The 14,168-nt window shown below is 39.8% G+C and overlaps 2 protein-coding genes across 2 annotated transcripts; both read left to right on the top strand.

The window, feature by feature from the left end:
• Positions 1–539: 539 nt before the first annotated feature.
• LOC123967158 (zinc finger protein 501-like) lies at positions 540–2,971 on the top strand (the record flags this gene model as incomplete). Its single annotated transcript, XM_046043181.1, has 1 exon — positions 540–2,971. A coding segment is annotated over one exon (1,289 nt), but the record flags the coding sequence as incomplete, so codon positions are not given.
• Positions 2,972–5,395: 2,424 nt separating this feature from the next.
• On the top strand, positions 5,396–13,451 carry LOC123967157 (gastrula zinc finger protein XlCGF57.1-like). Its single transcript, XM_046043180.1, has 2 exons — positions 5,396–5,849; positions 10,560–13,451. Exons 1-2 carry the CDS (start codon positions 5,678–5,680, stop codon positions 12,002–12,004), a joined length of 1,617 nt encoding a protein of 538 aa, XP_045899136.1. The 5' UTR covers positions 5,396–5,677; the 3' UTR covers positions 12,005–13,451.
• The last annotated feature ends 717 nt before the right edge of the window (positions 13,452–14,168 follow it).

A 14,168-nucleotide genomic window follows, 5' to 3' on the forward strand; every position in this document is an offset into this window, starting at 1 on the left:
GGACTTAAAAGAGTTCACTGACTCAGCCGACCTGATTTCCTCGGGCAGGCTGTTCCAGAGCCTCGGGGCCCTGACAGCAAACGCTCTGTCCCCTTTAGTTTTCAGTCGAGACTCTGGAACAGACAACAGACCTCTGCCCGAGGATCTCAAGGTACGTGCTGGTGTGTACGGGACTAAAAGGTCAGAAATATAACAAGGCGAGAGGCCATGAAGAGCTTTAAAAGTGATCAATAGAATTTTAAAGTCAATTCTAAAACATACTAGGAGCCAGTGTAATGAAGCTAAAATAGGAGTAATGTGGTCATATTTCTTTGTTCTGGTTAAAAGCCTGGCAGCTGAGTCCTGGACAGTCTGGAGTCGATCAATAGATTTTTGGGTTAAACAGGTGAAAAGGCTGTTGCAATAATCCAGGCGTGATGAGATGAAGGCGTGTAAAATGGTCTCGGTGTCCTTAAAAGTTAACATAGATCGAATTTTAGCTACATTTCTAAGTTGATAAAAACATGTTTGATGTGTATGTATTTCATTATTCTCCACAGACGTCCAGCTGCTGTTGGTGAGTAAAGAAGAGGTTCCCCCTGAGCAGCAGGAGTGGAGCCCCGGTCTGGACCAGGAGGACCCATCAGAGCCCCCACACATTAAGGAGGGATGCAGCCTGAGTCTGGACCAGGATGACCCACCAGAGCCCCCACACATTAAAGAGGAACATGAGGAACTTTGGACCAGTCAGGAGGGAGAGCAGCTTCCATGGATGGAGGAGGCTGATATCACAAAGTTCAAATTTACTCCTGTCCCTGTGAAGAGTGAAGAACATAATGAAGAGAAACCTCTGTCCTCACAGCTTCATAAACAGATGGAATCAGAAGCTGACAGAGAGGACTGTGGAGGACCAGAACCAGCCAGGAACTCAGATCCAGATAGACATTTACAACCAGATACTGATGACAAGACGTCAGACCCCTCTGAACCTGAGACTGATGACAGTTGTGATTGGGAGGAGACCAGGGAACCTCAGTCAGGTTCAAACCCTCTGCAAAATAACAGTGGATGTAACACTAGTGAGAAACCATCCGGCTGCTCTGAGTGTGGTAAACGATTCAGCCAAAACTCAAACCTGAAGAGACATATGAGAATTCACACAGGAGAGAAACCATTTGTTTCAGTTTGTGGTAAAGTAATTGGACGAGGCTCGAATTTGACCTCCCACTTAAGATTTCATACAGGAAAAAAAACTTTCAGTTGCTCAGTTTGTAAAACAACTTTTCATGACAGAAGCAATTTGTCCAAACATATGACAATCCACACAGGGAAGAAACCCTCTAGTTGTTCTCAGTGTGGTAAAATATTCGCTAAAATCTCAAATTTGAACACACACTTAAGAGTTCATACAGGAGAAAAACCTTTTACATGCTTAGTTTGTAAAACTAGTTTCAGTGACAAAAGTGCTTTGTCCAGACACAGCAGAATCCATACGGGGAAGAAACCATTTAGTTGTTCAGTTTGTGGTAGAAGATTTACACGAAAGACACTTCTGAGACAACACTTGACGGTCCACACAGGGGAGAAACCATTCAGTTGTTCAGTTTGTGGTAAAACATTCACAGTAAGCTCAAACTTGACCACACACTCAAGAGTTCATACAGGAGAAAAACCGTTCACTTGCTCAGTTTGTAAATCAAGATTCAGTGACAGAAGCGCTTTGTACAGACACAGGAGAATCCACACGGGGGAGAGACCATATACTTGCAGCATTTGTGGTAAAAGATTCATTCGGCACGATCACATCAAAAAGCACAAGTGTGCCAGTAAGAACAGTGGAAGCAAATGAAGCTGCAGAGATGCTTGTTGAGCCGATTCCTTTCAGCAAGATTGAAGTACTGAGGGCAAAACTTGACTCAGCAATAAGATAAGTTGGTAAGTTCAAAAATAAGTCTTGCTTCTTTTTAACTAAGATGAAGTCACGTGATCATTTTAAATCTGTTTTTATTTGTGTTTAAATTATTTTGTCATTTTCCGGGTGCTCTTTGATGTTACATTTATTCACTGATTTAAAATGGATTGAAATTGTCTAAAGTACATCACTATGGTTAATGTGTTGTTTTAAAGTCTGGAATGACTGGACTTTCCTTCCAACAGCACAGTTTATTTCTAATTTACATGACCAAAACAACTTGTGCTTAATCTTTTCAGCTAAGATGAAGCCATGTGAATATTGTAATGTTTTTATGTGTCTCCATTATTCTGAAATTTTCCAGGAACTGTGTGTTTTTGTATTACAGTTGCCTAAAAGTATTTGTTGTCACCTGTACAGCACATGTACAGGTCAACATGTGTTGTTTTAAAATGTGGTTTATAAATAAAATGACTTGACTTGAGCAGTGGGAGTAAATGAAGCTGCAGAGATGCTTGTTGAGCCAGTTCCTTCCAGCAGGATTAAAGTACTGAGGACAAGTCTTGGCTCATCACTGTTTTTATCTGTCACATTGTTTGGTCGTTTTCCAGGTGATTTTTGGTATAACATGAATTTGAAATGGAAGAAAGTTCTCAAAGTGTTTATGTCACATGTGCTGCACTGTTTCTAAATGAAATGACTAGACTTACCTCCATACAACACAGTTTATTTTTTAATTGAATGGACTCCCGGTCTTGAATTGATCTCATTATATGTAAAACATGAACAGTTGATTCTGAAACTGCTGATACTGTATTTGTGTTATTCCAGTCAGATCACAAGTGTTTAGACAAACTTTGATTTCACACAATTTGACAGCTGATGTGTTGGATTTACCAAGTTCCCTTTAAAACAGTTCAGATTTTTCCAGCCTGTTTCTGTGCACTACTCAGCTGCCATATGTTTGTTGAGAGAGTTGTTGATGCTGTAATGATTCTTCACCTGGGTATCTTTATCCCGGACTTGTATTTATGTTTGTTGCAGTTGTTTTGTTGCAGCAATAAACCTCCTGTCATGGTTCTTGTTTCATGTTTTGTGTTTCCTCTGTTCAGCCTTGTTTATCCTTATGTTTATTTGCAAGATCTGCTTAGTTTTTATTCCTGTGTCTTTGTTCTGAGATCTGCTCATTGTTTCCCGTTTTGATCTATTCTGTGTTATGTTTCTTTCATCCTGGTCCGCTTGTTGGTCTGTCTTGTCTGTGTCCTCATCTGTTTCTGTATTTTGATCATAGTATGTTTAGTGCCTGTCTGTGTCAAGTTATGGTTGTCTCACATAAACTTTAAGGATCAGCTACAAGTCAGTCAGGAAATAAGTAGATGATGATGATAACTTGTCATTACCAAACATGTTTCTCTGCAGAACATCTTCCAACCAGGGCATTAGTTGTATTTTTGGTGGAAGTATTAAGATCCTTTATTTCAGTAAAAGTACAGCAGTGTAAACGTTCTACATTACCATTACCTCCAAGTAAAAGGCCTACATGAAAAATCCTACTTCAATAGTACAAAAGTATGATTGTATGAAGAAGCCAATTGGAGTAAAAATCATGGTTTGGTCCCTCTGACTGATATACATTGTTGGATTACTGTTGAATTTACAGTCGAGCTGGATGTTGGATGAGCTAGTTAGACCTATTTTATATACAGTTAGTTTAGTCTAGTTGTTCCCAACCTATGGAAAGGGTCACCTGATAAATCATATGGTCAAAAGTTGACTAAAGACAGAAGTTTGTGTTTGTTTTGCATGTGTTCCATGTTTAGTGTCAGTCCTTGTTTCCTGTTTGGTTCTGTCTCTGTTCCCTAACCCTGCTTCTTGTTGCGCCAACAAAAAGTCTCTTGGCTCAGTGTGTTTGTCTGACTCGGATCATGACTGTTTAATCAGTCCACCTACAGGAACACCAACACCAAAGCAGCATCACTGATGGTCGAATAGTTTTTTTTAGATTCACCAAGACTTTATAATCTAAGCAATACGCTTATATCTCTCACGTGTGACGGGATGTCGCAAGGGTTTTGATGTCTTTTTCGGGCCTACATGGAACCCTCCATGTACTGTGTCGTGTTAGGACACATTCACATATGAATATCAATGAATGCCAGAAAAATGTGGCAAATACAAATGAAAATGTTGATAATCTAAATCTTTGTGTGTAAAGCGATTCTAAAGGCTGCAAAGAATAAAGCACAAAACATAGAGTCTTAAATGATGGAGAAAGAACAGCAGTGAGAGATGAGGAGATGAGAGATGCTAGCAAAAGCTTTTATTAATCTTCACAGTCCAGATAATATTAGTGAAGAGGGGAAACTACAGTAATAGAGATTGAGGACCTATTATAGGACAAGGAAGACACCAACAACCTACCAAATAAGGACTAAACCGCACTCTCCAGAAAACCAAGATGTCCGTTACTATTAATACATCTTGGGCGATCACTGCCATTGCCACAGCATAACTCCTAAGTTAAAGAATTAATCAAATATTCTCTATAGCTATCACCCAAAGAGTGCTTTAAGTGGCAGCTAGAGCAGTCACTGTGCACTCTGCTTTGGGGACAAAAGCTGCTCCATTGTGTATCTCGTTCCCATGTTTAAATTACCTCATGTTTTACTGAGAATAATATTCCATAGAATAGTGAAAGTGATCTGTGATGAAGCATCAGCTCACACAGTTTAGCAGTTCAGCGGAAAGAGGAAACCACTTGAGAGCGATCATATGTTTAGACTCAAGTTCATCACTAACCAGTTTACAGAGCAGTCATTCAGACAGCAGATGAGACATTTAGACAGAAGTATAACAAATATTATACATAGTTCAAATGATGGGCATTGCAGTCATATTTTATGGGTACCAGCACACACTGGCATCAAGGGAAATAGCAGATTGCAAAGGAGGCCTGTAAGGGACTATGTCAAGGTAGCAGTTAACTTCAGTAAGACAGAAATGAAAAGCATTATTAAACACAGAATGAAAGAGGCAAAAGCAATGGGAGGAAGAGAGGAAGGATGGTGGTTGAGTTGAGTTGAGTTGAGTTGAGAGGAGAGTAGGAGAAATTAGATATGCAGGAAGGAACAGGAGAGACGAGCCAATAGTGCATTATTCAATATTGGTCAGCATAACTCTGGCAGGTGTAACATATGTGGGCAACAAGAGACACGTTATGGTTCACTGTCAGAAATATGAGGAAGAAAGAAGGCAGCTGATTCAGCTGTGAACCAAGTCCAGTTGCCCTTGATTTTTAACCTTCGTTGGATATGACCTGGATGACTGAGAATCTTCATAGATATCTTTTAAGTGTATGTATCCCTGTATGTTGAATTGTTAATACTGTTATACTAATAAAGAAAAGAAAAAAACATATTTAATTTCCGTCACATAAGTCCTGATGGTTCACACTCCGGTCCAGCAGGTGGCAGCGCGCACATAACGTTGATTTATCTCCGAAGTGTACTTCCGGGTGGCTAACGTGCTAACGTTTCCGTCACCAAGATCCAGCTGGAGTTCAGCAGCAGAGCCTGCATGTGAGGATAAACGTGTTTAAGTGGACTCTGTTTAAACTTTCGGGATGTTTCACCTCAGACTCATCTCCTGTTAGCCGAGAATGCTAAAGGAAGTTAGCTTGTTAGCAGGAAGTAGCCGGAGCCGGAGCTCGGCCTCACAGTGTGTATTTTATCAGAGTGAGCTGCGTGTCTGTAACGGAGTGTGTCTGGAGGAAAAGCTGCTGTAAACATGTCTAAAGTCCAAACGCTGAGAGCTTTTGTCCAGCAGCGACTAAGTGCGGCTGCTGAAGAGATATTTGAGCTGTTTGAAAGAACGATAGCAGAGTACGAGGAGGAACTTTGTGGACAACGCAAACTACTGGACGCTGTTTTCAAGCCTGAAGTCCGGTTACACAGAGCAGGTTTGTGCACTTTACTGCTTATTCTCACTGTAAACTGCCTTTACTGCAGTAAAAGTACTAATACCACTCTGTGAAAATACTCCACTGCGAGTAAAAGTCCTGCATTCACCCTGATGTAGGAATTATTTTCTTGCTGACCATTATTGAAATATGGAAGATCAATCAATCAATGCTGTAATAAACTGTTTAATTTTATACTCTGTATGTAGTGTGGATAATGATAGTGTCTCCAGTTCAGACCTCATTAGTTCCAGGAAGGGTTAGTTTTAGGTCTCTGGACAGCAGAACAACTCTTCACTTGCCTAAAAAATAAAGCTTCACCTTCATCTACATCAGTAAAATCCTGCTTTCACTGTAAAGCTTCAAAACTAATTATCTGATTATATAGTATTTTATAGTATAACAGTCACAGGGGACATATTTCAGAACAATGAGTACTTACTCTAAGTATATTGTTCTTGTTTTATTGACTTTGTTACAAGTAAAAGTCTGCTGAGTATTTATACAACTTGGTATTAGTACCGCGGCCAAAATGGGTTTCCTCAGGCGGGTGACTGGTGTCTCCCTTAGAGATAGGGTGAGAAGCTCGGCCATCCGCGAGGAGCTCAGAGTAGAGCCGCTGCTCCTTTGCGTTGAAAGGAGCCAGTTGAGGTGGTTGGGGCATCTGGTAAGGATGCCTCCCGGACGCCTCCCTAGGGAGGTGTTCCAGGCACGTCGAGCTGGGAGGAGGAAGACCCAGGACTAGGTGGAGAGATTATATCTCTACACTGGCCTGGGAACGCCTCGGGATCCCCCAGTCAGAGCTGGTTAATGTGGCTCGGGAAAGAGAAGTTTGGGGTTCCCTGCTGGAGCTGCTCCCCCCGTGACCCGATCCCGGATAAGCGGATGAAGATGGATGGATGGTATTAGTACTTTTAATAGCTGCTGGTACAGAAAGTGTTACTACTTGTTTACACAATGGTATATTACCTGCTTACTGCCCCTGGGTTAGGACGTTGTTGTAATCAGTTATGGAAATGGATTGATTTGCATAACGTGCATCAAAGAGTCACAATGAAGAAAGGCCCGGTCTAAACTGGGAATTCCCCGTATTGCTACACATATATGCTTTATGTCTCAGTTTAGATTTCCCCCGGTAAAGAGCAATAGACATAGAATAGAAGGTTTTCATTCCAACTGCCATCTCCTTTCTAAACTCAGTCCGGAGAAGCAGATAATCTATAATAATTTAATAATTGGTGTTACGAATGAAGGGCTGGACAATAAGAAATTACAATAATTATCACAATATCATTTTTTTGGAAAACAATATAACAAATAAATATTCAAATAAATTTATTTTATTCACTTGAACCATACAAACTTATTTTTTATGAAGATTATTTTGTTGAGGAAAAAGAACTGAAAAAAGCTTATACTTAATTTTACTTATGCATACAGTGGATAGAAAAAGTCTCCACACCCCTGTTAAAATGCCAGGTTCTTATTATGTAAAATAATGAGACAAAGATAAATCATGTCAGAACTTTTTCCACCTTTAATGTGACCTATAATGTCAACAATTCAATTGAAAAACAAACTGAAATCTTCGAGGGGGAAAAATGAAAAATAAAAACCTTGCAATAACCTGGTTGTATAAGTGTGCACACCCTTAGACTAATACTTTGTTGAATCACCTTTTCATTTTATTAAAGCAGTCAGTCTTTTTGGGTAGGAGACTATTAGCATGGCACATCTTGAAGTGGCAATATTTGCCCACTCTTCTTTGCAAAAGCGTTCCAAATCTGTCAGATTGCGAGGACATCGCCTGTGCACAGCCCTCTTCAGATCACCCCACAGATGTTCAATTGGATTCAGGTCTGGGCTCTGGCTGGGCCATTCAAAAACATTAATCTTCTTCTGGTGAAGCCATGCTTTTGTGGATTTGGATGCTTGGATGTTTTTCTTTGTAAGAAAAGGCTTCCGTCTTGCCCCCCTACCCCATAGCCCATTCAGATGAAGAATACGGGAGATAGTTGTCACATGTACCACACAGCTAATACTTGCTAGAAATTCCTGCAGTTCCTTTAATGTTGCTGTAGGCCTCTTGGAAGCCTCCCTGACCACTTTTCTTTTCGTCTTTTCATTAATTTTGGAGGGACGTCCAGTTCTTGGTAAAGTCACAGTTGTGCCATATTTTCTCCACTTGATGATGACTGTCTTCACTGTGTTCCATGGTATATCTAATTCTTTTGTACCCGTCTCCTGACTTATGTCTTTCAACAATGAGATCTCTCTGATGCTTTGGAAGCTCTCTGCGGACCGTGGCTTTTGCTCGGAGATGCATCTGAGAAAATATCAGGAAAATCCTACTAGAACAGCTGAACTTTATTTGTGATTAATCAGAGTCACTTTAAATGATGGCAGGTGTGTAATGACTTCTAGTTAACCTGAGTTTGAATGTGATTGGTTAGTTCTGAACACAGCCACATCCCCAATTATAAGAGGTTGTGCACACTTATGCAACCAGGTTATTGTAAGGTTTTTAATTGTAATTTTCCCCCTCGAAGATTTCAGTTTGTTTTTCTATGGAGTTGTTCACATTATAGGTCACATTAAAGGTGGAAAAGTTTCTGACATGATTTGTCTTTGTCTCATTATTGAACCTGGCATTTTAACAGGGGTGTGTAGACTTTTTCTATCCACTGTATTAGTTGACAAAGATTGTTTCATATGTTTTGAATGTTCTATCTCAGATTTGTGAAGTGATCCCCTGTTTGGCATGAAGTGTTGACCATAAAGAAAAGTTTAAACCACAATTAACCATCAGGTTTCTTCAACTTTAACTCAGAAGCAAAAATCAGCCTTTAAACTTGAAAGAAATAACGATTTGATACTTATTGTGATAATTATCAATATCGAAAGATATGAAACTTTTTATCGTGATAACAGTTTTGGCCATATCGTCCAGCCCTACGAATGAATGATGTTGATCATGATGATGATGGTGGTGATGATGAAGATGATTGTTGTGGAAATGTTCCCCTTTGTTGCCGTCTGTTGCTAACTATATTGTTTTTTGTTGTTGATGATGGATGAATGGATAAAATCCCCCCCCCCCCTTGAGCAAGTGATCAGAAAATCTTAAAAGAGAGAGATCTCGAAGCTTGATAGTGGCAGAAACTTGTTTCCATGAGATGATGATGATGAGAGATCGAATCGATCTCTTCATCTCATGGAAACAGGTTTCTGCCACTATCAAGCTTTCCTCCTCACTAGAGGAAGAGGGGTCCAGGCTGGACCCTGATCCTTCTCACAAGAGGTGTGGTGTAGGTGACTTGTCTGAGCTTTTAAAAACAGTATCACAAATGAGTGTCCTCCAGCCCACTTGATGTAATACCTACAAAGTTTTTACTGAAAGTAATGGATTCTGTTGGGCCCCATTTGATCTGTTTTTAACAGCTCCCTATTTACTGTTTGTGTTCCTGATTATTTTAAAACGGCTTGCTTGAACCCACTTTTAAAGAAACCTGGTTTAGCCCTCCCCCCCATCAAAATTTCAAAACTGCCTTTTATTGCAAAGATTCTAGAAAGAATTGTGTCCAAACAGCTGCTCACTGTACTGGAAAATAACAAATTATTTGAAAAGTTTCAGTCTGGTTTTAGGAAGTACCTCAGCACTGAGACTGCCCTGCTTAAAGTCACCAATGACCTTTTAATGTCTGCTGATGAAGCTATGTGCTCAGTCCTAGTACTCCTGGACCTTAGCGCTGCTTTTGACACCATTGATCAACATCATGTTAGACAGACTGAGGCACTGGGTGGGGATCTCTGGTACTGCCCTAGAATGGTTTTCATCCTACCTGTCAAATAGGAAGTTTTGCGTGTCTGTAAACAACTATGTCTCTTCGTTCTGTCCAGTTAAATATGGTGTGCCTCAGGGGTCGGTCTAAGGACCCATTTTGTTTTCCTTGTATCTGCTTCCCCTTGGACATATTATCCATAAACATGGCATTTCTTTTCATATTTATGCTGATGACACACAAATATACTTACCACAGACCCTGGAATGCTGAGCTCACTTAACAACTGCCTTTGTGAAGTTAAAAAATGGATGTCAAATAATTTCCTCCAGCTGAACTCAGACAAAACAGAAATCCTGGTCATTGGGTCCGCTAGTAAATCACATTAAGCCTGTTGCAAAGAACCTTGGTGTCTGGTTTGATAGTAATTTTAAATTTCGAGCAGCACACCACAAAGCTTGTTCAATCATGTTTTTATCAACTTAGAAATGTATAAAAAATTTGATCTATGTTAACTTTTAAGGACACCGAGACCATTTTACACGCCTTCATCTCATCACGCCTGGATTATTGCAACAGCCTTTTTACCTGTTTAACCCAAAAATATATTGATCGACTCCAGACTGTCCAGAACTCAGCTGCCAGGCTTTTAACCAGAACAAAGAAATATGACCACATTACTCCTATTTTAGCTTCATTACACTGGCTCCCAGTGTGTTTTAGAATTGACTTTAAAATTTTATTGATCACTTTTAAGCAATTATCTTAAGTCGCACCGGTAATATTTGCACATTTTATTTGAAGGAATACATTACCCTAATTCTAGTAGGTTATTTTACCACGTTTTAGAAAGTTTTGTATCGGTGGTTAAAATGTTAACAGGAAGTCAATTTTCAAAAATGTGTGTATGTATTTTGCTGTTTTTCAGGCATCCAGCTGCTGTTGGTGAATAAAGAAGAGGTTCCCACTGAGCAGCAGAAGTGGTGCACCAGTCTGAACCAGGAGGACCCACCAGAGCCCCCAAATACTAAAGAAGAGTGGCGTCCCAGTCTGGACCAGAAGGACCCACCAGAGCCCCCGCACATTAAAGAGGAGTGGAGCCCCAATCTGGACCAGGAATACCCACCACAGCCCTCACACATTAAAGAGGGATGGAGGCCCAGCCTTGACCAGGAGGACCCACCAGAGCCCTCACACTTTAAAGAGGAACAGGAGGAACTCTGGACCAGTCTGAAGGAAGAGCCACTTCAAGGACTAGAGGAGGCTGATATCATCAAGTTCACATTCACTCCTGTCCTTGTGAAGAGTGAAGAAGACAACGAAGAGGAACCTCAGCCCTCACAGCTTCATCAATTACTAACTGAACAGATAGAAACAGAAATTGATGGACAACTAGCTACTGATGACACAGTGTCACACTCTGAACCTGAGACTGATGACGAATGGGAGGAGACCGGGGAACATGAGTCAAACTCGCTGCAATACAATGAAGTAAGTGATGTGGAATGTATTACAGGAAAAACATCAAGTAGCTTCTCTGAATGTGCTACAGGCTTTGGCAACAAAGAACATCTGCAAGAACACAGTGGAGGCCAACAAGTAAAGAAACCATTTAGTTGTTCATTTTGTAAAAAAAGTTTTCAATGGAGAGCTGACATGGTGATGCACATGAGAATCCACACGGGAGAGAAACCCTTCAGTTGTTCTGTCTGTGGTAAAAGATTTGCACAAAACTCAAATTTGACCACACACCTGGGAGTTCATACAGGAGAAAAACCTTTCAGCTGCTCAGTTTGTAAAAAACCTTTTCAGCGAAGAGGAGATCTTGTGAAGCACATGAGAATCCACACAGGGGAGAAACCTTTCAGTTGTTCAGTTTGTGGTAAAGGATTTTCTGAAAGCGGAAGTTTGACCCAACACTTAAAAGTTCATACAGGAGAAAAACCTTTCAGCTGCTCAGTTTGTAAAAAAAGTTTTCATGGGAGAGGAGATGTTGTGAAGCACATGACAGTCCACACTGGGGAGAGACCCTTTAGTTGTTCAGTTTGTGGTAAAGGATTTGCACTAAACTCCAGGTTGACATTACACTTAAGAATTCATACAGGAGAAAAACCTTTCTCATGCTCAGTTTGTAAAAAAAGATTCAGTCAAAGAAGCCATTTGTCCAGACACATGAAAATCCACACAGGGGAAAAACCATTTAGTTGTTCGTTTTGTGGTAAAGCATTTTCAACAAGGGGACATCTGAGACAACACTTGATTGTCCACACAGGGGAGAAACCATTTAGTTGTAGTGTTTGTAATAAAACATTCACTCGGTTCGAGTATGTCAAATCACACAGGTGTGCTGGTGAGAGCAGTGGGAGTAAATGAAGCTGCAGAGATGCTGGTTGAGCCGATTCCTTACAGCAGGACTGAAGTACTGAGGGCAAGACTTGGCTCAACACTGATCAGTTCAAAACTGTTTTTATCTGGCACATTATTTGGTTGTTTTCCAGGTGATATTTGGTATAACATGAATTTGAAATGGATCAAAGTATTTATGTCACCTGTACTACACTATGGTCAACATGTTGCTTTAAATGTGATTTATAAATGAAATGACCAGACTTACCTCCAAACAACACAGTTAATTTTTTAATTGAATGGACTCCTGGTCTTGAATTGATCTCAATATGTGTAAAACAGCAGTTTTGTTGACTCTTAAGCTGCTCATACTACTGTATATTTGTGGTATTTTGGTCAGATCATTTTAGAGAAACTTTGTTGGATTTGCCCACTTGCCTTTAAAATAGAGGTTCGGGTTTATTGCAGTTGTTTTGTCGCATCAACAAACCTCATATTGGCTATCTAGACAGATCCTTCTGCCTCGGCTGAACAAGGAAACACTCTGTGGAAACAAAGGGAGTTTTGTAGAAAATAGATCAAGTTTGGTTAACTTACCCTGAACTTCACAATGCATTTTCTCCAGATCCAACCAGGACGGTTTCATGTCCCTCACAGTCAGTCTGTCCTGCCTCTTTAGCTTTATACTTCAGATTGGAGCTTTGAAGCCTCATTTCAGCTCTGGGAAACATTTCCTTTTATGATCAGCTACAAGTCATTAGTAAGAAATAAGTAGACGATGATAACCTGTCATTAACAAACTGGTTTCTCTGTAGAACATTCCTTCCTACCAGCTCATTCCAGTTTGTTAAACAGTCTGGTTTTCTTTTCTTCAGATATCTTCCTGTAAATTAAGAATATTCTGACTTATTTCAGGTGTTTTTTGTTTTTTTTAAGAAAGTGTTGTTTTTCTTGATTTTCTATTGATTTATGATGTGAATTCATTGTAAACCTTTTGTAAATCATTAAGAGTTACTAATTAAATGTGGAATGCTTAAATGATGTTGACCCGCCTTGCCTCATTCAGCTCCTTGATTGAAGTACCTGCCTCAGCTCTCCCATAACCAAGACAATTTTACTCATTTGTCAATAACCTCTTTTGCATCTAGTCCTCGTGTCAGTCTGTGTTCTCTTGTTGAGTTTACACTGCTAGCCTACGTAACCAAGACCTTAATTACTATTTCAGTTCTTGTGACTCTTTTGTCCACAGAGTGTTTTTATATTTATTTTAAGTTAATCTCTACTCAAGTAATTTTTTGTATTGGAAAATACTTTTGTATTCTTACTCCTTTTAGTTATTTTGACTCCCTCTTTTCCTTCTACTTGAGTACTTGTTTTTGTAAAGTAACATTACTTTTATTCGAGTACAGTTTTGGCTTCTCTGACCAGGAACTTCACACCTGGAGGAAATAAAAGAGAAACTCACAAAGTGTAAATATTAACATGAAAATATTTTCATTTCACTTGATTCTGTATTTTATACATATTTGGTATAAATCAATAAATTGAATTCAATATTAATAGTTGAAGTTATTCATGATGGTCTTTTTATGAGTCCTCCATGCATGCCAAAGTTAGTCATGGAGTTCCTCAAGGATCTGTCCTCGGACCAATCCTCTTCACTTTATACATGCTTCCCTTAGGCAATATTATCAGGAAATATTCCATAAGCTTTCATTGTTATGCAGATGATACTCAGTTATATCTATCGATGAAGCCAGATGAAACTCATCAGTTAGCTAAACTTCAAATGTGCCTTCAGGATGACCTGTAATTTTCTAATGTTAAACTCAGATAAAACTGAAGTTATTGCTCTGGGGCCTAAGCACCTCCGTGACGCATTATCTAAAGATATAGTTTCCCTTGATGGCATCGCCCTGGCCTCCAGCACCACTGTGAGGAATCTTGGAGTTATCTTTGATCAGGACATGTCGTTTAAGTCTCACATTAAGCAAATTTCAAGGACCGCCTTTTTTCATCTACGTAATATTGCGAAAATCAGGAACATCCTGTCTAGAAATGATGCAGAAAAACTAGTCCATGCATTTGTTACTTCTAGGCTGGATTACTGCAATTCCTTATTATCAGGCTGCTCGAAAAAGTCCATTAAGACTCTTCAGCTGATCCAGAATGCTGCAGCATGTGTTCTGAC

Source organism: Micropterus dolomieu, unplaced genomic scaffold (assembly GCF_021292245.1).
Source record: "Micropterus dolomieu isolate WLL.071019.BEF.003 ecotype Adirondacks unplaced genomic scaffold, ASM2129224v1 scaffold_90, whole genome shotgun sequence".
NCBI classification, from domain to species: Eukaryota; Metazoa; Chordata; class Actinopteri; order Centrarchiformes; family Centrarchidae; genus Micropterus; species Micropterus dolomieu.

Bases quoted from the DNA above. Each gene is read 5' to 3' on its own strand.
- LOC123967157 (XM_046043180.1), top strand. From the start codon at position 5,678: ATGTCTAAAGTCCAAACGCTGAGAGCTTTTGTCCAGCAGCGACTAAGT. The intron at 5,850-10,559 runs GTTTGTGCACTT...GCTGTTTTTCAG, and splicing joins AGTCCGGTTACACAGAGCAG to GCATCCAGCTGCTGTTGGTG.